This window comes from Echiichthys vipera (genome assembly GCF_963691815.1).
Source record: "Echiichthys vipera genome assembly, chromosome: 22".
Taxonomy (NCBI): Eukaryota; Metazoa; Chordata; class Actinopteri; order Perciformes; family Trachinidae; genus Echiichthys; species Echiichthys vipera.
Window position 1 is genome coordinate 16,863,967 of NC_139847.1, and position 26,221 is coordinate 16,890,187.

Below are 26,221 nucleotides of genomic sequence, written 5' to 3' on the forward strand. Positions count from 1 at the left end.
ATGAATATATCAGACCTGACGGAAGTGGCTAAATGTAGGACAAGTGGAGAGACAAGTGTTTCTTCAGTAAGTTAGAAGTGTAGCAGAGAAGAAGCCCGACCAGTGAAGTAGACAAGATGATGTTGTACTTTTTGAATGCTGTCGTGCTCTGGTCTTCGTGTAAGTAACTAAAAATCCACTTTTGGAATCTTTTCAAGACACAAAGCTGAATATATCCTTTCTGTTTATTCCAGGTGTGGCAGATATATCTCAGCCTGTTCCTTTCCAAACAGTGAATCTCGGAGACTCAACTACTATTGAATGTCACATATGGAGTGAACTAAAAAGAAGAGTGTGGTACAAATTCACAACAGAGAAGAGACTGCAGCTTGTGGCAGCATTTAATTCTCACTATAAGCGGAGTATATTTGCTGATGAATCTCATCGTTATTCTGTAAAGTTAGACAGAATTAACAGTCATCTGAGCATTTCTGCAACAACATGGGAAGACGTTGGAACGTACTTCTGTGGAGTCATGCACTTAAACGACATTCAATTTGGATCAGGAACCTATTTGATGCTGAAAGGTATTGCTCTCTATAGTGTATATAGCCTAATTTCAACTGAATGTGAGCATAATGCTAATGATTATACTCATCTGATTTCTTCCCCAAGGTGAAAACATGATCACTGACTCTGTCGTCCAGCAGCTGGAGTCTAAATCAGTCCAACCAGGAGACTCTCTAACTCTCAGCTGTTCTGTTCACACTGGTCACTGTGCAGCAGAACACAATGGTGTCACATGGCTGAAAAACTCTCATCATTCTGCTCCAGGAATGATTTACACCTCTGGGAATAAGACCTGCCAGAGGACTGAGGGTGGAGAAACTACCTGTGTGTACAGCCTTCTGCTGAGGAACCTCAGCTCCCATGATGCTGGAACATACTACTGTGTTGTGACTTCATGTGGGCAGACTCTGTCTGGAAACGGGACCAGGATTAATATTCACAGTAAGACAGAAACTTTCACTTAACAAGTTTAAGTAACAACTTCTAATTCCTCGCAAACGCAATAAATTATAAAGAGAGAAAAATGACATCAATGTCTAACAATGCTGCAAAACCCGAGATTAAGTTTAAAGCCAGATAGAGCTGAATTGTCTCATTTCATAAGCAAAACACCTACACATTTGTCCCTTTATCCTGACATTTTATTGGCCAAATCATTACATGAGAAAATGATCGTAATCAGCAGATACATTTATAATCCCAAATAATTGTTATATGCAGCCCTAAAACCAATATTTTCAAGTTTTTGCATTCTACATTTATGCATGGTTATTACAGTATGGTTAAAGTTAAGGAGACATTGTGGCTAGGGCAAGTAAACTATGGCTGGTATTTTGTATTCCTAGAATAGTAGGATGCCATATCGGGTAGTGAGAGATGTCCTAAATAAACCAAACTATTTGCATGGTTAGAATGTGTATGCAGTGGGAAATGTTTTTTCTGTGTGAACTGATGGTTTCAATATAAACTACAGCATGACATTGTCAACATAACACGTCCTCATCCAAAACACCACCGAATTGTGATCGGGATTGTGCAAGCAGTTTAGAATGCCCGATATTTACTTTTGTTGTTAGGGGCGACAACCTCTAGTGGCCGTAGTTATTATTGCAGAAGCAAATTAGGTTGTCGTTATGAGGGCCGGAGGGTGGTCGATGGGTCAAAGACAGGACTTTCACCCAGGAGACTGGAGTTTGGTCTCTTGCGAACCAGAAGTCAACAGGGACATTGTTTTAGTTAACCAATTTCCGTCCATGATTTTAAACCAATCCATGATCTAACCGTAAACAAATATTTTTGTTGCATAAACTTGAGTATATCCATGTGATGGGAGATGTTTTGAAACTGTTTGGAAAAAGGGCAGTCACTTAATACTTGACGAGTGATTGAATGAACCATCTGTCTATCAAACTTGCTGAAGTCAGTTGGGAGAGGAGTAAAAATATCTTTTCCATAGAGAAAAGCCTTCAGTGCCGTTCTTCGCTCTTCTTTCATTGAAGAAACTCTCCAGTTATGCAATTTCAGCGTCTTTGCTAACCTCTTTAGAAGCCGCCAGTGTTGTTTTGAACAAACAGTCTAATCGAGCTTCACTGTGTTGTCACACACACCTAAACCAGGCTCGTAGCTCATCGATTCTCCTCACCAGGTACGAAATTGCAACCAGAAGTGAACCGCAAAGGTTAGGTTTAGGAAACAAAAGGTCTTGGTTAGGTTTAGGCAACAAAAGGTGACGATTACATTCAGGCTTCAAAAAAACTTGGTTAGGATTAGATAAAAGACTTGAAAAATGTGGATGGGACACAAACTCCAGTCACCCAGGTGAAAGTTCTGTTTTTTGGGACAATCCACCGCCCCATGCTACTATTACTTTTCGTATTTATGTAATTATAACAGTGAATGATACCAGCCTGCATAGCTAGTAAGTAACACCTCACAGGATGCTGATTGGTCTTAAGCACAGTGGTTTGGACACAATTGCATTACTTGAAGCCTGATAAGATTTCCATGTGATCATGTGATTTTGTGATCCTGCTAGAATGCAACTGTCATGCAAGGTAACTGTCAAGAATAAGTGGTAAACTGAGATGTGCTTGGAACTCACGCTGCTGTATTTGAATTAAAAAATCCAAGTTAATCACTGTTTGTGTATTTTGTTCCGCAGACAATGCTGTCGCCAAACCATTTGAACTGAGTCCAACTGTTATTGCTCTGATGCTGTCAAACATCCTTCTTGGGATTGTGATGCTCATCCTTATATGGACACTTTGCAGGAGTAGGAAGAAAGAGACCACAGGTATTTCAAACTTATTGATCAGCTGTATATCTGCAGCAGAATTAGAACCACATTCTGTTACATTGTGCAGTAACTGGAATTGACTAGTTTTTCTTTTCTTTAGAGGCAACTGGTGGATTTTCTGAAGGCCATCAGGTAAGAGTTTGTCTATGCACCTACAGTGTCATTTGTCAGCTGTATATGACCTTTCTGTTTGATTTGCACTATGTCTGAACAAGAATATATCCTTTTAATTTCCATTTCACACAGATTAGTGATGCTGTTACCTATGCAGCTGTGTGTTCAGCCCCTAGAAGCATCCGCCCCAGACAAGCTACAGTGAGAGACAGCGGAGACACCGTGGTTTATTCTGACATCAGATACTGTCAACAGAACAGAGAACTGTCATCTTAGGTCTGCGACAAACCATGCACAATGAAGACTGATGGGAGCAGGAAAGTTTAAAAAAGGATCAAACCCTCTTTATCTCTTAATTATGTATGTCTACTGCGGGAGCTTCTTATAACTGATTATATTGCTCAGTCTGAAGTTGTTTACCATGAATATTGAGTGAATGCTGTATTGTGAAAAAAGAGTTCCCATAAAAATGGACAAATAGATCCATGGACTAACAATAAAGTTAACAAAAATAAGTTACTGACCCTTTAATGTAGTATAGTGTGAACAGAAGTAGATTAAAGACAATAGAAGATAACCATTAGGATTATTCCAGCACCTCATATGTTTAACCTTTGTCCAGCTTTGTTGTTCTTGTTTTTAGCTGTATGTCTATTTCTATTTATATCTATTTATATATCTACTCTATAAGTACATTGAGAGCAAATTTACCAGTTTACCTAGTTACCAGAATAAAATTTGGCCATTGTGTGTTTCTGTAAACCACAATTATGTTAATTCATAGCATTCCTGTACCACTGAAACCCTTTTTTTCCCACTTTTTGACGCTCTGCTGCCGCAGTTTTAAATGCGTAGTTTATGTTGTGAATTCAAACAAAAACTCTTACTTAGGACCAGGCATCAAAACTACATAGGTTCTGGAAAAGATTGTGGTTTGGGTTAAAAGAAGTACATCTTTTATGTTATATGTTAAGTTCACTTTCACATGGTACAGAGATAAACCACTGTCTCTGGTGTGTTTGGCACAACCTTCCACCCCGACCTCTTCCCTAAGCGGAGTTTGAGGTTTGTTATACTACTGTACGTCACCTGACTTCCCGAGCACTGCTCTGAACATGTAACTGACACAGATGATTTAACATTGAGTCAGTTGCAAGCCTGGTGCGTCTCATACAGACATAACAGGCTTTCAAAAACATTTCATAACATTTCTGGTTTGCAGAAACGTTACAATACCAATATTATTTTCTGGCGACTGGGCTTCAAATTCCTTCTATGTTGCACATACTGCTAAAGCTGCTGCCCCCGCGACCCGAACCCGGATAAGCGGATGAAGATGAGATGAGATGATGATGAGTTGCACATACTTGACCGATAGAGATTATTGTGAAAGCTTTATAAATATCATTGCTTTTCTGACTTACTTAGTTAGTTAGTTAGTTAGTTAGTTAGTTAGTTAGTTAGTTAGTTAGTTAGTTAGTTGGTAGGCTAGTTTATTGCAAAGATTAAGATGCAAAGTGACAAGGCTCAACACTGCAAATAAAAAAATAATATTTTATTCACCCACTGGAAGCCAGAAGCTTCACAAAGGACCAGAAGCAGAAATAGCTACCTTTAAAAATGTGTCATATATACAGCACTGGATGCAGACAGACAGAACATGCTCAAGAAATCCCCTCTGGTCTATTAATACCTACTTGTAACTAGAAATGTAAGCAGAGGGTGCAGCTCTCAGCATTTGACTGTTGTTCTGACACCTGTGGTGAATAAGATGCGAACTACTGTGTAATGTTTCCGCTGGTGGAAACTAAGCTCGAACACAGGAAGACCAGCCTGTGGCCTCCAGGCCGCAGGCTTTAGTGGCTCAGTCAGAAGCCAAGATGAGAAGTCTTTTTAAGAAGGCAACTGTGTAAAATGAGGGTCATGTCTTTAATGCAGTTAAGATATTGTGTAAACGGTAAATAAAATCTTAGAAGGAAAAGACTGAATGGCTAACGCTGTAATAATCATATATCATATATCATATATCGTTGTATGTTTACTAGTAATCCCCTCAGAGTGAAGCTAACTCAATTCACTCGCATCACCAGATTTAGCAGAAAAGAGGCACATGAGGACATTTACTGTTAACAAATAAGCATTTCTGGTTTTTAAATCAAAGAGGAAGATATTGCAAGTGACAAATGTGCTACCTCTATGTTCCTTTGCAAGATTATTGCAAAAAGCCATTACTGTGGATCAAACAGCAGAAAATCAAAGGAAAAACGTATGAAATTGACAGACAGAAGTAAAATATATTTTATATTAAGAATATTTTCACTGCTTTTCTGTTCTGTGAATCGCCCTGCAAGGAAATCAGTCACACTATTTTTGAATGTTGTATCCCTATGCTGGTGGTCATACTATAGGCCTTATAGTAGGGTGTATGTACACACAGTGTATGTGATATCTATTTGAGTGATTATCAGGTTCAAGAATCGTAACTGTTACTGTAATTATGGATGAGAGGCTTCTCAGGGATGGACATTGCCAAAGTAGAGGCCAATGAACATGTACAGTGTTTCCAAAACAGGACACACAGTCTGATTGGCCAATCAAACCCAGTCTTCTCTGTGAAGAGTGGAGAATGCACAGAGATGCAATTCATTCATCACAAATCTTATAATTATGTTTTACTATTTTATATGTTTTTAGGCCTACTAGTTATATGAAGACGCAGAGAACCTTCATCACGCTGCTTTAAGGGCTCACAGTGAGAACCGATCCAGAATACAGTGAGCGCTTGTGTTATATAAATATATAAATGTGTATAAATTAAGCTCTTCCACTGGAAAAAAAGGTCTGTTGTCACAGATTTGAACCGACATTATACAATTTGATGACAAATTTTAAAGAAGTTCACTACAATGCTGGTGGGGTTAACTGGCTTTTTCCATAATTCTAATCAGCACTGCATCATTGACATCACATGTATAATTTATACATAAGGCCAAAGTAGAGTGGATTTTGACTACCGTCCCGTTCCCTAAAAAAATCCCGCTCCTGTCTGTTCCAGTTACAAAATATAAGAATGACAACTTTTCCCTCCCCGTCCCAGAAAAAAATCTCAACTTTTCAGTTTGACTATGAGGCAAAACATGGAGTAGAGGATGCATGTTTCACCCTTCTGGACACTGTCACAAAACAACTGGACTCTGCACACCCCCACACCAGGGTTGCATTCATGGACTTCTCTTCTGCTGTTAATACTGTGCACAGGGACCTTACTGCACCAGCTCTCACACCTTCAGGTTCACGCCATCCTGATTTTATGGATTCAGAATTCTTTACATGACAGGCCACAGCAGGTGTCCTTAAATGGTTTGAAATCCATCAAGTGATTTTAAACTTTTTGTTCTCTATGTACACTAATAACATCTCTTGCGAAAGTGAGGGAATGACACTTTCTAAATATGCAGACGCCCTGGGAGCTCAGCTGCCGGGCAGCACAGCACTGACCAGCACTACCAGCAGTCTGTCAGGGAGTTGTGCTGTGGGGGCAGAGGTAACTCTCCTACACCTCTCTTTACACCCCTCACCATCCAGGGTGAGTCTGTCCAGCAGGTAGAGGTTTTTAAATACTTGGGTAAAGAGATCAAAACCAGCCTGTTGTTTGAAAACCACGCTGATTTCATTTATAAAAAAGCACGACAACGTCTTTACCTGCTGAGGAAACTCAGGACTTTCAATGTCAGCAGACGCATTTTAACTCTGGTTTACACATCACTTATGGAATCCATCATTACATTTACTCCTCCTGGTATGGTTCTCTCTCCATGTAACACAAAACAAAACTCTCCCGTATTGTCAAACAGGCCAGCAAGATCATTGGTTCACCACAAACACCAATCCCTGAACTGTACCACCGCTCAGGATCAGGAAAGCCACCCTGATCTCAGAGGACTCCTCTCACCCCCTCCATCACTCCTTCCAACTACTCCCATTAGGTAGAAGCTTCAAAATTCTCCTCCTCCGGCGTTATGGTATCGTTATGGTAGCGTTAACTCCTCCAGGTTAGAAAGATCCTCTGCTGAAGCTGCAGTGTCACCCGAAGCGGCTGTGGGTTCCACGGCTGAAAAAGTGTTGTTTGATGGTGTTTTCTTTTAATTTCTCATCATTCAAAAATAAATTTGTTGCTGTTGTCGTCACAGGCAACGGAAGCCTCAGAGGTCCAAAAATCACTTGAACAAAGACTGGGTTAATTTAATAAATAAATCAATGTGTGAAGACAGTCACTGGATAATGGTCAGTATGCTCACGCGTCAAGTGGATATATGGGATGAAAAAAAATCTAGAGTATAGCGCATACTGGCTTATCACGCAGACTAAACCACTGAGTATACGCAAATCACAGACCTTTTCCAGTGGGTTTATGGCGTAGACCTGCGTATCACGTAGACTACACCACTGGTTCTGTTGTTATTTAAGTGGAAGAAGAGTTTTATTTATTATACAGTCTCATGATGTCAAAACTAACCATGACAGCTTAATAATGTTAACACATGAAGCTAAGTATTTTCTTTAGATATGAGAATGAGGTCTGCTATAACATATTCATGACAAGGTATGTTGTCTAAGTCAAGTTGTCATTACACAGACATCTCAAACAATGTCAGTGTCATGGTTATGACGGTGTCATGTCAGTCTCATGCACACCCCTTCAAGTAAAGTGTTACGGAAAATGATTTGGTTGTTTCTTGTAAATGTCAAAAAGCTCTTTGCAGTGAACAGTGAAGAGAGGGGGCCTCAGAGCCTGTTGTGTCTTTGTGTCTCCAGTTTCAGACAGGATGTCTCTTCATTATGTCATTGTGTTTTATCTCGCCATGCCCGTAAAGTATCCCCCTGAGTGTGTGTAAGTGTTGTGACGACCACCACTCGCTCATCACAAAGAACATACATTTTCATTTTTTTAAATATATCGACCCACACCCTTGTTTTCTCCCGCTGTATATGTGTTTTGAAGTACAGTATCAACCGTATCTACATTGACTCATCAGCTCACTCTGTGTGTGTGTCACAGGCTTTCACTCACTCTACTGCACTGAGCGGGGAAATAAAGTCAATGAATCGGTTAAACAATGTTGATTTCTTACCATGGAGCCGACATGAAAACTATTTTGGTTTGGTATATTTCTTTGAGTCAGCTGGTGAAGGCAGGTTATCCAGCCGCTGTCTCTCGGATCAGGAACTGCAGAGACCAAACCGTTCTCCCAACTCGTCCCATACAGAGGCTTTGGGTTTGTTAGGTTGGATGGCCGACACTGTAACTATAACTGGTAGCCTGACGTTAATGAATTTTGTTTTGCGTTTAAAGGTTTAAATGATGCCGATCCTCACCTCTTTACTTTTAATGATCTACCTTAAACGGGGGCCCATTAAGTTTTTTTTTTGTTGTTGTTGTTCTGTGGGGGGACACCCACATGTTTGCTTTTTGGTGCTGTATCTCATCTTGACATGATTAAGATGCAAAAAGACTCTAGTCAGATAAAAAGCTTTGAATCTGAGCTGTCGATCATATGCAGATCTTTGGCATCTCTCACTGAGAAATCAATATGACCTTTAAATATTTTCTAAACTCATTTTTATTGCATGATCGTTTCACTACTTAAATGCATACATGAAGCAAATGACTAATTTTGGTATTTTTAAATTAAATGAAATTCTTAAATGTCTGTGTTCACCCATATGCTGTAGTTTAACCTCATAAAATAAACTATCAAAGCCGAGTGCATTTTATATAAATAGTATTCTTATGTGTTACTTGTGTTTACCATTTTTTATAGTTCAATTTGTTCACCAGAACAGCTCCTTGTGATGCAGACCAATTATTTATGTAAATATTGCAAAAGAATAGACCCAACCAAGACAAGCCTAGTTATGTGTGTTTATGTCAAATAAAACCATAAATATGTACTATTTTTTCAGTTTATTACAAATCAAATCAACAGTAGACAAAAAATAGACATAGACAGTTCAATATTTTCAACTCGCACATTGGACGCGTTGGGCGCGAATATCGATAGATTTTTGTTCCGGTTCGAATGCGGTGGAAGACTTTTAGTGGAACACAGGCACTTGTTTTTTGTCATCAAACAATTATCATCATTTAGAAGCAGATGATCATTAATGTTCCACAACACAGTGTATTTCTCTGTGTTTAACCACACACAGCTCGGGAGGACAAAAAATCACAGAGGTTGTGTTGAGCTGTGGCTAGAAACAAACAGAACTTAGAACCAATAGATTCAAAGTATTCTCACTGCTTTATCACTTTCATTCATTTTTTATTTTGTTTGTTTTTGTTCACACATGCATTGTATGCATCTACAAACAAGAATTCTAATACAGCCAAACAGCAAAATGATGTGTAATCCCACATTTATTGTTTTGTGATAAAATACTTTAACTTTAACAAGAGATTCTAAAACATTTTGTGCCAAACTTTGCATTAAAGACTTTTCTTGCTCTTACGGATATAAACCCAGAAACAAATCATTACAAAGAAGGAGATAACCCCGATTCTAATGATGGAGAGCCAGACTAAGATTCTCATCTGTGCCATTTGGTCTTCAGCATCACCGTGGACGAGCAGCTTGCTTCCATTACCGAACAGCACCTGCCCACAGGAGGCCACGGCACAGTAGTAGGTCCCAGCATCAGAGGAGCTCAGGTTCACCTTCTGAAGGTGGTAGACACATGAAGGAGACCCTGGCGTGGAGACCTGTTTACAGCGATCCCCGTGTGTGTGAAGGATTCCTTGGCGAGAGCCGTGTCTGAACCAGAAAACACTGTGTTCTCCATCACAGGTCCCACTGTGTACTGTACAGTTCAGAGTCACCGAGCCTCCTGGCTGGATTCTCTCAGATGCTGGCCCCTGGACTATTCCCTTGAGTTTAGCTCCTACAATCCACAGGAATAACAAACAAGAGACAGTTGTTTAATAATAGGTTCTGTTTCTATTTTTCTGCTGAAATATATAAAAACTCATGAACAGTATATTTCAAATTGGCGGGTGATGAATTGGAGAGTGCATATGCATAAAACTATAAAATATGAGGTAATCTCTGGTGCATATTTCCTAGCTTAAATACTAAAATCCCTCTAAGCAGATGAACACTGGCGATTTTGCAAATACTTCAGGTGATTGAAAATTATTCATAATTATATACTGCAAAGAAAAATCCTCTTTCCTGTCACTTCTGCATTTCAGCCAAGATTGAAGCCAATGGAAAAAAAACGCAATACCTTTGACACTTAGAAAGACCCCCTCTCCAAACTCCACTATGTTGGAGTGTGAGCTCCCACAGAAGTACGTAGCAGAATCTGAGAAGTGTATGTCAGAGATGTGTAAATGGTTCATCCCTGCCATCCTTTGCACAGAGAAACGAGGGTTCTTCTTCATCCAGGGGAACACTTTGGATGCTGGATCATACTTATAAACAGCTGACAGTAGCTCAGGTCCACTTCCTAAAGTTTGTCGGTACCAGGAGAAGTGCATCGCCACTTGGCTGTCGTAAAAGCAATGTAAAGTCACATTGTCTCCCACACTGGCAGTTAAAACCCCGGTGACCTGTTTGACTGCTGCCGACTGGATCTTTGCCAACAGAAGAACTAGGTCAAGAAGAGAGAATGTTATAGAAACAACAAAGTTGGCCTGACAGTATTTTAGCCTTAGTTAATATAATATACTGAAAATGAATCTTATTAAGTGACTTACATACTCCACAGAGGATCATAAACAGACGCATCGTCTCAGACGTCTCAAGAAGTGAAAGATTGAGCAAAAGAGCAGGCACTGGCTTAAAAATGGGTTACATTTGATTGGTTGCTAAGAGGGTCAAACTGCGGGACGCTTTTACATCCGCCACGGCTTCAGGGGAAAATAAATAAACATAACAGTTATTGTCAAGTCTGAAAAGCACATTGTTTGTTATAGAAATATGGAACAAACGTTAGCAAAACATTACAATGTTAATTTTCTGCCATGTGGTATCAAAAAGTGTCATTATTAACTTGTTTACCTTCCTTAATGGGGCCTAAAGAGTTTAAAAGAGGTGGGGAGAAAATAAATCTTAGAGATTATTGCACTATAACTACCTCTGAATCCGTATGAACTGATATTGAGAGCAGTGTAGGTCATTTAAGTACGGTCAGAGATGTTTATGTGAACTTGCATGCATTTCAAAAGTTCTACGGAAACCTTTGGGTTCACTTGTTATACAGTAATGAAAGCCGGGCACACAAAAAGCATAACTTAAGATGTTCCCTTCTTTCTGTAAGGAAAATATTATCATTTGCGTAAAGAAAGGGGAAAAAAGGCAAATATTTAGGATTTTTTTTGTTTGTTTTTTACAGTAAGTCGGTTCCATTACAATAATTATACTTAATTATTGTTATTCATTCATTTATTGTGATTCTTGTGTTTTTTTCCACTAAAGATCCCCTTCAGACATGTTTTCACTAAAATGATCTGTTATAGAATCTATGAAGATGCACATATGTTACATTTTTAAAGTTTAACTGCTGCCCACATGATGTTGCCTGCTTCACTGAAAACTCCCTTCTTAATGTATTAAGTGCCCAGAGGTTTCAAGTCCTGCATACGATTGGCTTCTAAACTGGCTGTGAATTCACCAAATCCTGGTGATTTGTTTTTTATCTTTTTGCTGTTTTTTTTGCTGGCTGTACACCAAATGGCCCCTCTGGGATAATAAAGATAACTTGAACCTTAAACCATGGTACATACACATCTTAAATTAAACTGAGATTTAATCTTGTGTGTTAAACATCGAAGGTAAAAACAACCAAAAAAACGTTTTCTACAGCCTGATAGTGAATCTCACTTCACAACTTCAGTAAATCATTAACATTTACTTAATCTAAAGAGTCAAGAGAAAAGAAGACATTTGCCCAAGTAACACACTTCAGAAACCAGGCGTATTGCTAGATTAGAGAAGTTGAGACAGTTTGAGTGTGCCCTAATTACAGAGCAGGATATTTTGGTAGACAGAGATCTCAAGTGCCTCCTAGAGGAGACAAATTGAATATATGAGAGCAGGGGTCAACTGATAGGAGAATGGTGGTGTGCTGACCACTGGTGTCTACCAGGGCTACATGCTCGGCCCAGTGTGATGAAACCTTTGAGCTTCCTTGCATGAACTATTCAATACCCCGCCTCTTACTGATAAAAGTTCTGTTACAGTGATATACAGTGTCATTGCTATTGCCCCGTTATACGTACAATGGAGAGCTTCATGTTGATAACACCTCTGCTTCTCTGCAGCCTCAGTAAGTATACTGGTATTCAATTATTCTGAGCAGAGAATACAATTCTGCAGTTATATTCAGTAACCCGTCATTCGTTAACATTTAAATGACTTAGTATTGAAAACATTTAGATGCAGGAAGAGGATTAAATCTCTTGTTGTCTCTGCTGTTTGTTTCAGGCTGAATCTCTGTTTCAGGTTTTGAGTCTCACGTTATGGAGGTCCAGCCTGGTGAGGAAGTCAGCCTGACATGCTCAAACATTTCCAAGAGTCCAGCTCAGAGTGGAACTGATGCTCTATCATATTAAACTGAGGTTGTTGTTTATGCGTTTGGAGCTTGTGTGTGTAAAGAGTCATTGGGAAAAATACAATAATAATGTATTTTGTGACTCGTGATTCTTTCTGTTCCATTCTCTTTCTTTGTCAAAGTGTCTGTCTTTCTTCTTTTGTCTTCTTTATTTCTTTCTTTTGTGACGGAGGAAGAGTGAGAAACAACACTGAAGTTAAACCTACTTATAGGGAGAGTGAAATGGTCTATGTAAGGGGAAACGAGTGATGTTCGGCAGGAAGAGACACCACAGTCAACTGAGGTGAATATCATGAGGTCTGAACTCAAAGCTTTGTGGAAAGTATAAAAGGAACCAGTGAAACCTGTTTATGGTCAATTCAAAGAGCTGCTGTATTCAAAGAATTGTGAAGAACAAACATGCTATTTTCATCACACACTTGCAGAAGCTCTTATTTAAAGTCATTTTAATTATGCTGCCATCTCCTGGTGTACCAGGTTGCCAAAATGCTGCAAAAGAGAGCTGCAAAAGGCTCAAAATAAATTGGTACGGGTTATTTTTTAAAGTTAACTGGTTGGTGATGGAAAAGGGCAATTCATGTAAAGATGCTGCTCACTTAGAAGAATGTGGAAAAACATTGTACCAACCATGCTAAATGCTAACACCAGCATGCTAATATGGTCAAAGTATTTATCTTATAGAAGAAAAAAATAAATAGCAATTAATAGTTCCTGAGACATTGGGATTCATCCTCTGGGGACCATGATAGTAGTAACAGATTCAACAGTTGACATATTTCAGTCTTGACCAAAGAGGAGGGGTAAACATAAACATTGTGATAAACAGCTGGGTGCCATTAAATCACTGCACATGATGCGATTAAGAGAATGAAAGTCAAATATCAAACAATACAGAGAACATGAAAAATTGTATTTGTAATTCATGTATTCATTTGAGGAAGACTATAGTGTCATTTGTCAACACATACTGTATCTGATGTTTTCATCTTCCTCCATTTTTGGGGAACAACGTGGGGAACCGGTGATCCAGTGGTGTAGCCTAGTTTATGTAATACGCAGGTATACGGCGTACATCCACTTACAAAGCCCGAGGATAAATTCTCCCCGTCTGTGTTGTGAAGCACTGACTTTATCATGGCCTGTGACCTGGCTCTGACCTCACCTACCATGGAACAACAACACAGTTGCTTGGCGGTCATTCTCTCAGTTTGAAATTAACTAATATGAATCACTAAAGAAGATATGAAACCAAAGCAGTCTCAAACTACACTCTTTTAATGTGTTCATAAGCCTGCACCTGAAGCTGCTGCTACTTCAAGTGACACTGCAGCCACAGCAGGTGACACCAGCGTTACATTACAGAAACTACAGAAAATTACTTACCTACAGTTGGTACAGAAAACAAGCCTGATGCTATCATAACTTTACCTGGTAAGCGACAGTAGCATACATATATAATTGTAACAGCAGAGGAATGTTGGTATATTGAATTGTACCTGGATCTAACTTAACTAACGTTAGTGTGGCAGATCAATGAATGCGGGAGAAGTGGAGCTAAAGTGTGTGTGTGTGTGTGTGTACAGTAGTAAACAGATAATGAGAGAGATGAGAACTCCTGACCAGTCTTGTGGACTGAAAATCCTTGTTTAGAGTGAAGGCACAGCACAGATAGTTAGGTAAATACCAGCAGGCATGCAAAGCAGATATAGACAATTGAAATTCATAAAGGCAATGTCTATGCAAATGATAGTTAATTTATGGTCATCTTAAATGTGCATTACTTTACACCATTACTTACTGTGTGGCAATGCTAGTTATCAATAGTTGTCAGAAAAGAAGAACATTTTTCATTTTTGTTAATAATTGTTGCACTCTTATATGTGCACTGAAAATTACTGATAAATTGCAGATCAAACCTGTGCTCCAGGAACCATATTCATATAACATCTCAGGCTAAATGCACTGTAGCTCCTAACTGTCTGAGTTACAGTAGATGATGGTGATTAACACTATGCAGTAGAAAATCAGTCCATGTTGATACACAGAAACTATCAATTACATTTTGATGCAGATACTGTAAGCATTAGTGAGTGTGTTGGTGCTGGTGGGGTGCTGTTCTGGGACGGGCAAGTATGAGGCTGCCAAAAATCACAGTATACTCACTGGTGATAGACCGACACATCGGCCGATGCGAGCTGCTGCGTTTACCGATATATATATATATATATATATATATATATATATATATATATATATATCATTTTTTTCCTGCATTATTTACAGACAGGCGTCCACAGGCTGCTCCGTGTTGCTGGAGATGCCTTTTTATTATTTGTTATGGGCCTTTTCATGCCTTTATTGGATAGGACAGCTTGGAGAATGACAGGAAAATGGAGTGAGAGCGAGGGGGACGACATGCAGCAAAGGGCCACAGGAGGGAATCGAGCCTGTGCCGCTTTTAACCTCAGTACATGGGGCGCCCGCTCTAACCACTGAGCCACCAGGCGCCCCAAGACGCCTTTTTTAAGTTCAATTAATGTTCCTTTTCTTTAAATTTAAGCTCGTAACATTTGTTAGCATCTTTGTGTAATTTTTATTATGTAAATTGAGGGAGCAAAAGTAGTATCGGCTCAAGAAAATCGGCAGTCCGCATCGGTCATCGGCTAAGGAGCTTCATCTTGACAACAATTCCCCTTCTCTGCAGCCTCAGTAAGTACTGGCACTTCATTATTCTCAGCACCAAATTATAAAGCCAGTAACATCTAAATGTGCTAATTAGAACGGGATTTGTTATTATTGTTGGTGGTGGTGGTGCTAACGGAGAGCTGCATCCTAAGGAAACAAGGTAGTATTAGTTGTTCTTTAATGGTGGTTTGAACTAATATTCCCCTTTGGTTCAAATCAATCCTGTAAAGATTTAATGCTGGCTTCTGATAATGTAGTGTACAAGATTACTGTATGTGACCCTTCACATTTACTTGATTTACAGAATCTGGGCTCTGATTACCTGAACTCTGCAGCACTGAGTTTCCTCCCTAAGACAATCAGAAGCCGGAGGCCTGCATCAGAGAGAGAAGTGGAGACAAACGTTGTTTATGCTGCCTGCAGATAGACTCAGGGAGACACTGTAGCTGTTATTCAGAGTAAAACTGCTGCTTTACCATATTATCTTTTGCCAGAGTCAAAGGCAACATTTCTTTTAATAGAATACCTATATTCATGGTCAGTTTGCATTTTCCTTTTTGTGTTTCTGACAAGTACCCTAACGCACGGGGCGCGGTGCAGAAGGACAGTGTGAGTGCGCCCTTAGTCTAAGTGTCTGTCTTTCATATTTCGTCTGCTTCCGACCTTCATTTTAGAGGAACAACAACATATTTGATATTTGTTTAGGAGGAGCCAAAAAAGACACATCTCATATGGAGAGTCAAATTGTCTGTCAGGGGGGAGGGGGAGTGAGTGAAATATGCATCGCTTCACAGGAAAAGACAGCCGAGTGTGGTCTGAGCACAACTAACAAAAACATCGCAAGGCCTCTAAAGTCAGAGCATTATAGCAAGTATGAAACAGTGCAAACTGACCTACTTGCTTTTAAAAAAATAATATCAGCGTCTGAATTTGTACAGACTGGAAATCTAGTGAAGAAAATAACAATAGAATAGAAAACAGCACGCTGCAGTGACAAACACTGTCTGTATGATGAAGTCTCCACCACAGGAAGACTTCAGCCATGACCACAGAGATCAAATGGTTTCCTTTTTTGTATTTAACAGTATTGCTACTAAAATTGTCATCACTTTTGCCCATTTTTTAGGTGGACAGCTTATTTTTTCGTTGGACAGTATATTGTTTATGATGTTTAGGGGTAAAAACTGTATTCTTTGCCAACTTAATGGTTGTTGCTCCAGATCTAAAATCTTATTTTGTGAAAATGGTTCAATATTAAAGTAAATATATTATTTTCTTCTTCTGGTTGGTTTTATGTCTTATATGCTAATTTTTTTCAGTCTCTGTCCTTGTTCGGACTCTAAAGATGCAAAAAAAAACATTTCTTATGTTTGATGGAGGAGGAGCCATCAAAGGACACTGATCACGGTCAAATGTCCTTGTAGGGACAGTCTGCAGAGAAGGAGGAGTGTAAGGAGGCATACCTATCTGCCCCAGCCCGGTTTGCATGCACATGTGGGTAACAACAAATGCGTGCGCCCTCCCCTGTCATTTTCCACTGTGGTTGAAAACACTTTGTGTATCGGCTAAAGTGAAAGCCACAGGAAGACTGGCCTTCAGCTCTCTACAATAAAACCACAAGCAACAAAAGCTGCATAACTTTCACACAAAAGCTTAACTACTTGAAGATATCTTTGTATGAAGAAATGCAATTAGTTAGAATCCCATTGGTAGTATCTCCATTTCCTTTCAAACTGTCACCTTCTTTGCAGATGACACTGACCAATTTCCTCACAGTCATTTCACAGTTTTAACTTTGTGCATCAGCACCCTGTCTGCAGGAAAAATGCCTTGTGCAAGCTGAGGTATCTAAACTCACAGTAGGGGAGAGTGAGGTGGGTTGTGTTACTTTTTATTCGAGCTGTCTTTAAAGTGAGGAAATCAACACTTTGAATCTAAAATAAACATTTTTTAAAATATTACTTTCATATTCTCTTGGCCCAACTAGACCCCAGTGAGGTGTGAGAGAAAGTAGTTTGAGGTTGCTGATTTAGTCACTCTTAGGCCTAGTCATTTGTAGGCACTTCTCTATATGTTAGCTGGAGCTTGGAGCTTCTCTCCAATCCACTTTGCATGAGTTTTCAGTCTAAAATTCAAAATTGTACATGTAATTTTGATGATAAAATGTAACACTGCTATGTAGAATTACAATAACATGATACTTTACTAATAATCATAAAATAATCAATTATACTATTGACTCTACTTCCCCAGGGCTTTTGTTTTTTTTTAAAAATCCAACCCCAGCCATTTTAATAAACATTATTAGTATTATCCAGCATTTTAGAGCTAACATCATGCTAGCAGTTTAGCCCTGTGCTGTAACTTCCTAAATAATGAGATGAGATTTTCATCAAAGCTGTCTGCAATTGTTCAGACACAAGAATCATGACTTCTTGAACATAAAAACAATGACTTTGAATGGGAAAAAAAAAAATTAACTTCAATTTGCTTACCGCATATTCTATGGGCCTCCCAGCATCACACAAAGGGATGACTCTCAAAAATGTGTGCAACTATAGACTATAGACTTATAACTGCTTCTATGGTACAAAGTTGTGATCAGATATGAAATACAATGTGTTGTATATTCTACAAGTGAAACAGTTACTGAGCCTCACTTCCAATGTAATACATGTGTAACACCTGTCACCTTGGTGAGCTGGCAAGACACTGGGATTTAACTGTAGAGGGATCCCATTCAAAACAAAACTCACATTCTTGAGGCCATTTATGTGTAGTCTGCAATGGCCTTCCAAACAAACAGTGGAACACAAATGACAGTTGTGAAATGCTGAATGAACCATCACAAAAAAGCACCATTCTGTTGCAGCCTATATGTGAGTTCAATAACATCAGTGTAACAGAATGTACAAAAATGGCAAATTACAACCAAGTGAAATGAATGTGTTGCTCTTAAAGCAAGAAAAAAAGAGTATCAACTTTCTTGTTGTACTGATAGAAATGTACTTTTTCAGTGTATCAACATTGATGATGATTTGAGTCATCAGCGAATCAAAACCAAAGCAAATTACCAAACAAGGAGAAGTTTTGCTAAAATGTGATCAAATCTAAAAGGGTATACAGGGGATATTCAAATAAAGGCCAGGTCCTCTCTGCAGTTTATAGGTCTGATGATTACTGAGTTCTTTGACCCTTCCTGTATTTTGGATATGCTTGTCTTACCAAACAATACTATGTACCTCAGGGTCAGCCGGCTCTTTGTGCTAATCTTTGTGCTGCCACTAAAATAGAGCACCATGTGTAAGTGGTTTTGTAGGTCATGGTGTGGTCAGTGATTGACAAGGTAAAAAAAAAGCCACCTTCCTCTTTAAACCTCCTTCCTGGAGCTCAGTGACTTTAGGCTCCATTGCAGTAAGACGAGCATAAGCACAGTGATGAGCTTTACAACAACAACTTTCCTTCTCTGCAGCCTCGGTAAGTATAGAGGCATTTTTTATTTTACTCCATGGTAAACTTGTGTTTTAGTTAAAAAAGTCACACAAAAAACTCAATTTAGTTAATAAAATGTGTTTGTTGCATTGGTGCGAAAATGACAACTGTGTCTGTTTGAAACTAGCAGTGGCAGTTGCGCTGGTTTCCGCTTTGCACCAGGTTCAAGATAAAGCCCTATATCTGTGTGCTGTTTGTTTCAGGCTGGATCTCAGTCTCAGTTTCTGAGTCCCAGACTGTGGAGGTTCAGCCTGGTGAAGAAGCCACACTGACGTGCTCCAACTTTTCCAGTTCTCCCACTCAGATTATCTGGTTCACGCTGGTCAACAGAACCGAGCCCCGCAGTATTTCCTCCATGTACAGTTCTATTGAGCCTGCTACATTCAGCAAAGGAGTTGAGAGTGGAAAATTTGAAATGACATCCAACATCTCGGATGTCTTTCTCAAAATCAACAACATGCATTTGTCTGACTCTGGGTTGTATTTTTGTGGATTTTACATAAACAGATACTCAGTAATTGTCACTGCAACATATTTAAAGGTTCAAGGTAAGAATATTTTAAAATATAATTTAGCTACTAACAAATGAAACAGATGTATGTTATTGCAATTAAGGAGAGACAAGTAAATGAAGAAAAAAATAGTTGTTTATTATAACAGAGGATGATGTGATAAGGAAGAATGGTCAGACAGTCTTTGGTGCAACAGGGAGACTGCTATTGAGGGGCTTCTGCCCTGAGCAGAAGCACTGACACTGGTGGTGGTGGCAGAGCATTCTTCTGAGGCTGATTGAGCTAATTCATTTGCAAAGAGTAATGTAGATGGGGTGGTGATGGTGGGGCATTAAAATGAGTGCTGACAGTAACAGAGAAGCGCAGATAACAGCAGCAAGAACGACCTGAAGGCAGAGAGAATCATATGCAAACAGAGGCAGCAGCAGGATGATGGGTGAGTCCCTGTTCTACTGGATAGACGTGATCAGCTGATGTGACAAGCTGATGAGAACAGCTGATGACATGACTGGCAGTAAATAATGATTGAGCATCCTGTGTGAGAGGAGTGAATGACAGTCATAAGCATGCAAAAGGATAGTCTTCCTGATTGAACTTCAATGATTGATAGCTTAATTTCAATATAGTAAAGAACAGACAAAATGAAATGTCAGAGTAAAAAGAATAATGTCAAGAATTTTGCCATCATCATCATCTGTAAGGAAGTAATGAACTTTATGGTCACATGGAAAGCAGGCTGTAACATTCTCCCTGCCTCTCATTAATATTTATTATGCAGATGAGAATTTAAGGTCATTCACCTGTTTTAATAGGATCAAGATCTTAAGCCAGTAAAGTATAGGTATAGTAGGTCCATGTTACATGATCACTAGGCATGGTTAAAAGGATTCAGTTCTAAGAATGCTCCTTTTTATTGTGTCTGCGCCGTGAGAGCTAGGAACAATCGTAGTTCTGGACTGTTTATGGCTCAGATTGGCAGTGGGGATTTAAAATGGAAAAATAGTTCTTAAAGATATGTAGTGGGCAGTTCCTCTCAGGGAGTCCCCAGAACTGTCTATTGTTCAAGAGAATCTAACTGAATCATCTTTCCTGTAGAAGAGCCTGGTGAAATAACAAGCCTGATGAGCGTGATCCTGAGCGCTGTGACTATTGTTCTCACTAAGATCATCATTTGCCTTGTTGTCAAAATGATGCAACGTCAGACAGGTGCAGTTTGAGGACTCTCCTCTCTTTGCTTTATATTGCTTTTGCACATCCTCTGGTCAGTATCAGGATTAAATAAGAAACATCCTGCTTATCTATTAAAATGTATTAACAGCTGATTTTATGACGAAGTAGCGGACTGATTGTTTCTGCTACTGTGAAAATGATCTGACTCTTATTTGCAGATTCTGGACTCTGAACGATGGGATTTGCCATCTAAAAACAAAAAAGAAGTGGAAACTCCTGAAAGGCCATCTCACCCTAATCCCATACATTTGAGTCCCTCAGGGGCTCAGCAGATTTGTAATAGGAATCTCTGCCCGGGAAATAAGACCACTGTTTTGTTACTTGTGTTCTTTTTTATAAGTAATAAAATCAAGGAAGCTAGTTTTAAATGTATCCATAAATTCTATCTCACCTATTTCACAAATTCTGAGCCACTATGCATACATGTACAGCATAAAATAAAGAGTACCTTTAGTATTTCATTACACGTATAGTGTGGCGAGCAATGACTTTGTACCATAGCGCACGTAGAGCACACTCTTTAAAAGGTATTAAAGGCCTGATAAAGGTATACACAGGGCGGTTACAAAAAATATGTAAATTCAAATTTATTTTTTTGTTTTTATTTTTTGTGTGTGTTTTCAAAGAATTATTCTTATTTAATTTCTTCTTATCTTATTTGGGATGGGGTTGGAGGGAAGTGTATGTCAAGTGACTGGTGATTACTGATTATTGTACACTCCCCTGAAATAAAAAGATGAAAAAAGACCACTGTTTTAGTCAGCAGTATTACTGCAATACAGCTTCTAGCCAGCAGTGGCAGTATTGAGCAGAGAACGACTGAGCAGCACTCCACTTGGTGAGTGGTGAGAATATCGATTGCATCTTTATTTTTTATTTGACATGGTTTGTAAACACCTTAATGGATAAGATCTTTCATGGTCAGCGGAGACTGTGTGTTTTTGTCACTTTACAGCCACTTGTGTTTTTTGCATCAGGGTAACTTCAAATGCATCTCAGTGTGCTGTTGTAGTATTTTCCTAGTATTTATGTGAAATGTAAAACTGCATAACTGTTAATTATATTCATTTTGTTGCTTCTTTATTTCTCCTTTCACCTGGCCAAATATGCCTATGACATTAACCTTTGACACTGTCTAGAGTTTGGAGTGAGTGAGGTACTTATCATTTGTTTGACAGGAAGAGACAGCAGTCAGAGGAGTTTACATAAACTGCAGTTTTGTGTGAGCACAAGTGAGGGGAAAGTACTGCTTCTAAAGTGTTAAAAAAAAAAGTGTAAGTCTCAAAAGAAAAGCAAACACTTACCTGGCCTTGGTCAGAAAGAAAAAAAACACTATCTGCGGCTAGATGTTTTGGAAAGAAAAAAGTGTAGACACTAACCAGCAAGCAACAAATAGCAACAGTAAAGTCTCAACCACAGGAAGACTGGTTTTCAGCCAAAACCACACACATCAAAGGTCTAGCAGTTTTTAAAGATCAAGACTGATGCTATTTAATAAGTTTCCAGTATATGGCAACCCCTCCTGACACTGCTTCACCACTCGTCACTTGACACAAACTGGGCTTTACAAGATGCATTAATATCTGCTTTCAAACTTGTGGAAAGGTACAAACTCACACTTTTTACAAGCAGGTATGAGAGCATTTGTTCTGCAAAAGACTTCTGCAAAGTGGCTGCACACTCCTTTCCTGCTCCCATGTGTTATTTTTGCAAAGCACCTGTAGTGTTGAGGGATGACCGTGAACCGTTTTAAAGCATTATTAAACACAAATTGGTGTTTGGTTGTAGATGTCAGCTGTAAAAAGTTTCATTTTGGCAACCTGAAAGGTACATAATGACTCAACCTTTCAACAACATCTGTTATGTTGGAGTTGGTCCTTGGAGGATGACTGTAGCACAGGTGTAATAGATGGGTGATAAATCATCACAAGTCCATGCAACAGTAATGAAGAGCACAATAAAATGTGGGGGGCAACCACAATACATCATTTCTCAGTCTTGATTGTATTTGGCATAACAGCAGTTGTCGTCATGGGGAATCACTTGTATACCTTAACATCAAGACTACAGAAGGTTTATCCATCCATGGTCAAAGAAGTACTCCAGACAATGTTGTAGTCACTGTTTTAGTACATTTATGTAAGAAAGAGGCGATACAGTAACAGAATATCAAGTCATATTTGATCAGTGCTGCCTAGTTTGACAGTTTGTTCAGAGTCTGCAAACTGGAAGCTGTCAGTCATCATCTAAAACCAGCCCCAAACAGTGGTGATTGCTCCGCCTAGGGCTGAATATCTGTCTGAATGGGAAAGGTTCCAGAAGTATGTCCATCCATCATCTTCAACCGCTTGTCCCTAACGGAGTCGTGTGGGGCTGGAGACGATACCAGCTGACATTGGGCGTGAGGCGGGGTCCACCCTGGACAGGACGCCAGTCTATCACAGGGCACGTAGAGACAAACAGAGACAGACAACCATTCACACTCACAGTCACACCTACAGTAAATTTAGAGTCATCAATTAACCTAACACCTGCATGCCTTTGGACTGTGGGAGAAAGCTGTAGAACCCACGCAGACACGGGGAGAACATGCAAACTCCACACACACGGATTCTAACCAGGAACCCTCTTGCTGTGAGGCGACAGTGCTAACCACTACACCAAACCAAACCAAACCAAACCAAACCAAACCACACCACACCACCAGAAGTATGTGCCAGAACAAATTCAACATGAGTTTGGCAGATTCATCTGGTTTCCAGGCTATTTGTTATCAACGGACACAGACCACCTGCATCTTGACGCAATTACGTTACAGCCAGGGACTGGAAGGAGTTTATTCGTTCTGTGTGTTTCAGTCTACCGATGTTTTTGCATACTACTGGACCCATCAGCCAAATATTTCATACGTACATTCATGGCTGATGCTCAAGGATGTCTTGAGGTTGCAGTGCTTCACAATTTTTGAAAAACCTGTTTTAATGTCTGTTTGATGCCACTGTTGATTGCTGACTCCTCACTCCTCTTAACCAGCTGATCGGGACTACAAGTGATGAAAAAACTGCTTCGATCACATAACAAAAGGCAGGCCACCTGGTAGAGCGTGTGCCTCATTTATAAAGACGGAGTCCTTAGCGGCCTGAGTTTGAATCTAAAAACACAAATATCACTAAAACCAACGGGGGACATAAGCCTTAGCCCTCATCTCATCTCATCTCATCTTCATCCGCTTATCCGGGGTCGGGTCGCGGGGGCAGCAGCTTTAGCAGGGGACCCCAAACTTCCCTTTTCCAGGTCACATTAACCAGCTCTAACTGGGGGATCCTGAGGCGTTCCCAATTCTTCAACATCCCTTTTAAGTTGTTCCGATGCCAAGCCAACTCATCTGCCCCAATATGGGGTGGTGACGCCACTGGGCTGATAAGTAACAAGAAACTGCAGCACATTAATGCTATAATCACATTTGATGTACCTCAGAAACAGAGTCTCCTTTTTAGAGTTTGTCCTGCACCAGCAAATGTATTCATCACCTGTAAAATGTCCTGTTCAGTAAATATATTTGACTCAACCCTTCAAAGAACACATTTAAGGATCCTTCTAAAATACAAAAAGGGGAATTAAAATCATGTCAAGTTACCACACTGAGACTATAATTACTCTTTTCACAGAATTGCCAATTTTTTTGCAGTACAGAGTTGATGTTCATTAATTTGCATCTTGATATGCTTGGTGTCTGATGGAGGACGACTCTTTCCAGAGTTTCTTATTGTGACGGTTAGATGGAGGTCACTGTGGTCTGAGCAAAATAGTGAGGCCTGTCAGATCATCAGTATTTAAGAAGCGTAAAATACTGGCTGAGAAAATTCTAATGCTGTGCATTATGTCAAAACTGAATATTTGAACTCATTTGTGACTGACTTTGTAAAACAATATGTCAAATAGTATTTTTTTTTTTGGGGGGGGGGGGGTATAAATTCTTCTGCTGTGACATGCCTTTACCCAACAGACCCCTTTTTGATGGGCCGTCCCAGAAAATGGAATCCTGAATTTCCTCCATTTGCTCTGACGTCTCCACATACTGTTTATCAAAGCCTCCCGTGTGGCTGGTGATTCGTGCTCATGCCCCCACAGTTTGATCAGAGTTCATCAGCAGTCATTTACGCTGCGTCAGAGACTTCTCTGCTCTGACTGGTTGTCTGTCAGGCGCAGTGAATCTAGTAGATGACATTAGGGGCACACAGAGAGAGGTAGAGATACATTACTGTTTCACAGATTGTCTGTCTCATTGTGCCCATATAGTGACCGGTTCCTCAAATGAGAAAAAAATGTTTGACAGAAAGTTACCAACTAAAGTTATCTGTTACCTTTTTTAGCAGAAACCCAACCATCAGAGTTTTACAGTATTACAAAGAACTTCATACTGCATAAGTTAGATATCAAACGAGTTGTTGTACATACGCTTTGGTAAGATATACAAATGTGTTGCTCTACATGTTACGAGCAGAAGATTTGATTAAACAGTGTTTGGAAAAAAATTTCCATCTACAGTAGATTCAATGCGCAATGAAAAGCATTTTTTTCAGTCTCACCAAAAGCACATTGACTATTAATCTCAACATTTGTAACATGCTGTCTGATGATTTTTATGGTCAAGTCAAATAAAAGTTCTGTGTATCTTTCTATTGGATGAGTAGGTGAGATTTAACAATCTGACATAAAGGGTTTGAAATGTCATTTGTAAATCATAAAGTCAATACCATGGTCTGAAGAAGGATATCATATTAAAAAAAATAACGTTGTGCAACAGCACTTGTTTTCCTGAAAGCATTAATGTCATCAGTTTCCGCAACAGGATGGGCAACTTAGAAAAGACCCCACCTCTTTACGTTGAAAGCCCTCTTACTTGAGCACAGTTCAGTTGCGGACGTTGCAGAGCTTCAGTCACACGCACCATGAAGAACTTCTTGATAACAGCTTTAAGTCTCTGCAGCTATAGTGAGTACCGGCTCTGATTTACTGTCAACTGCATTTATGATGTTGGTCACTTTAACCCATCTGAACTGAAACCTTTTACTTATTTAAAGGTTTTTGTTCATGCTCATTTTGTAAAATGTCTATTTGTCTCTGTTTGTTTCAGGCTGGATCTCTGTGTCAAGTTCTGAGACTGTGGAGGTCCAGTCTGGTGAGGAAGTCACACTGCTGTCTACCAACATGTCCAAGTATGCGTCTGCAACATTCTGGTTCAGATTTGTCCGGAGAACTGAGGTTGAATGTATCTCTGTAATGATCAACGCTGATGACAATATTTCGTACTGTGAGGGATTTCAAAATGGAACATTTAAAATGACGTCCAACATCTCCAATGTCTTTATCACAATCAACCAAGTGGATGTATCTGACTCTGGACTGTATTTCTGTGGATTTTACACAGAAGAACATCCAACTTTCACTGTGATACGTTTAAATGTTGAAGGTAAGGTCATTCCGAAGTCTTTCTTTTGGTACCAATTCCTCCATCTTTGATGTTAATACATTTAAAAAGCTGCATTTTCATGATTGTCTTTTAACAGCACAGAGGCTCTTTATGTGATTAGGATGCAGATCTGTGAAAAAGAAATGAAGACTGAATTTATCATTCCTTATAAGGCAGGCCACATGATTACGTGGAAAACCAGTGTGAAAGTAAGATTCTCTTTGAGATTTCTTTCATTGTGCAGATTATCAGATGTGA

At 39.4% G+C, this 26,221-nt stretch overlaps 1 protein-coding gene across 1 annotated transcript; it reads left to right on the plus strand.

Moving 5' to 3' along the window:
- Window positions 1-26,221, plus strand: LOC310963994 (signal-regulatory protein beta-2-like; the record flags this gene model as incomplete). Its single annotated transcript, XM_083936951.1, has 7 exons — window positions 1-34; window positions 234-566; window positions 655-990; window positions 2,711-2,842; window positions 18,952-19,149; window positions 25,628-25,804; window positions 26,208-26,221. The coding sequence occupies 7 exons, from the start codon at window positions 1-3 to the stop codon at window positions 26,219-26,221; spliced, it is 1,224 nt and encodes a 407-aa protein (XP_083793077.1).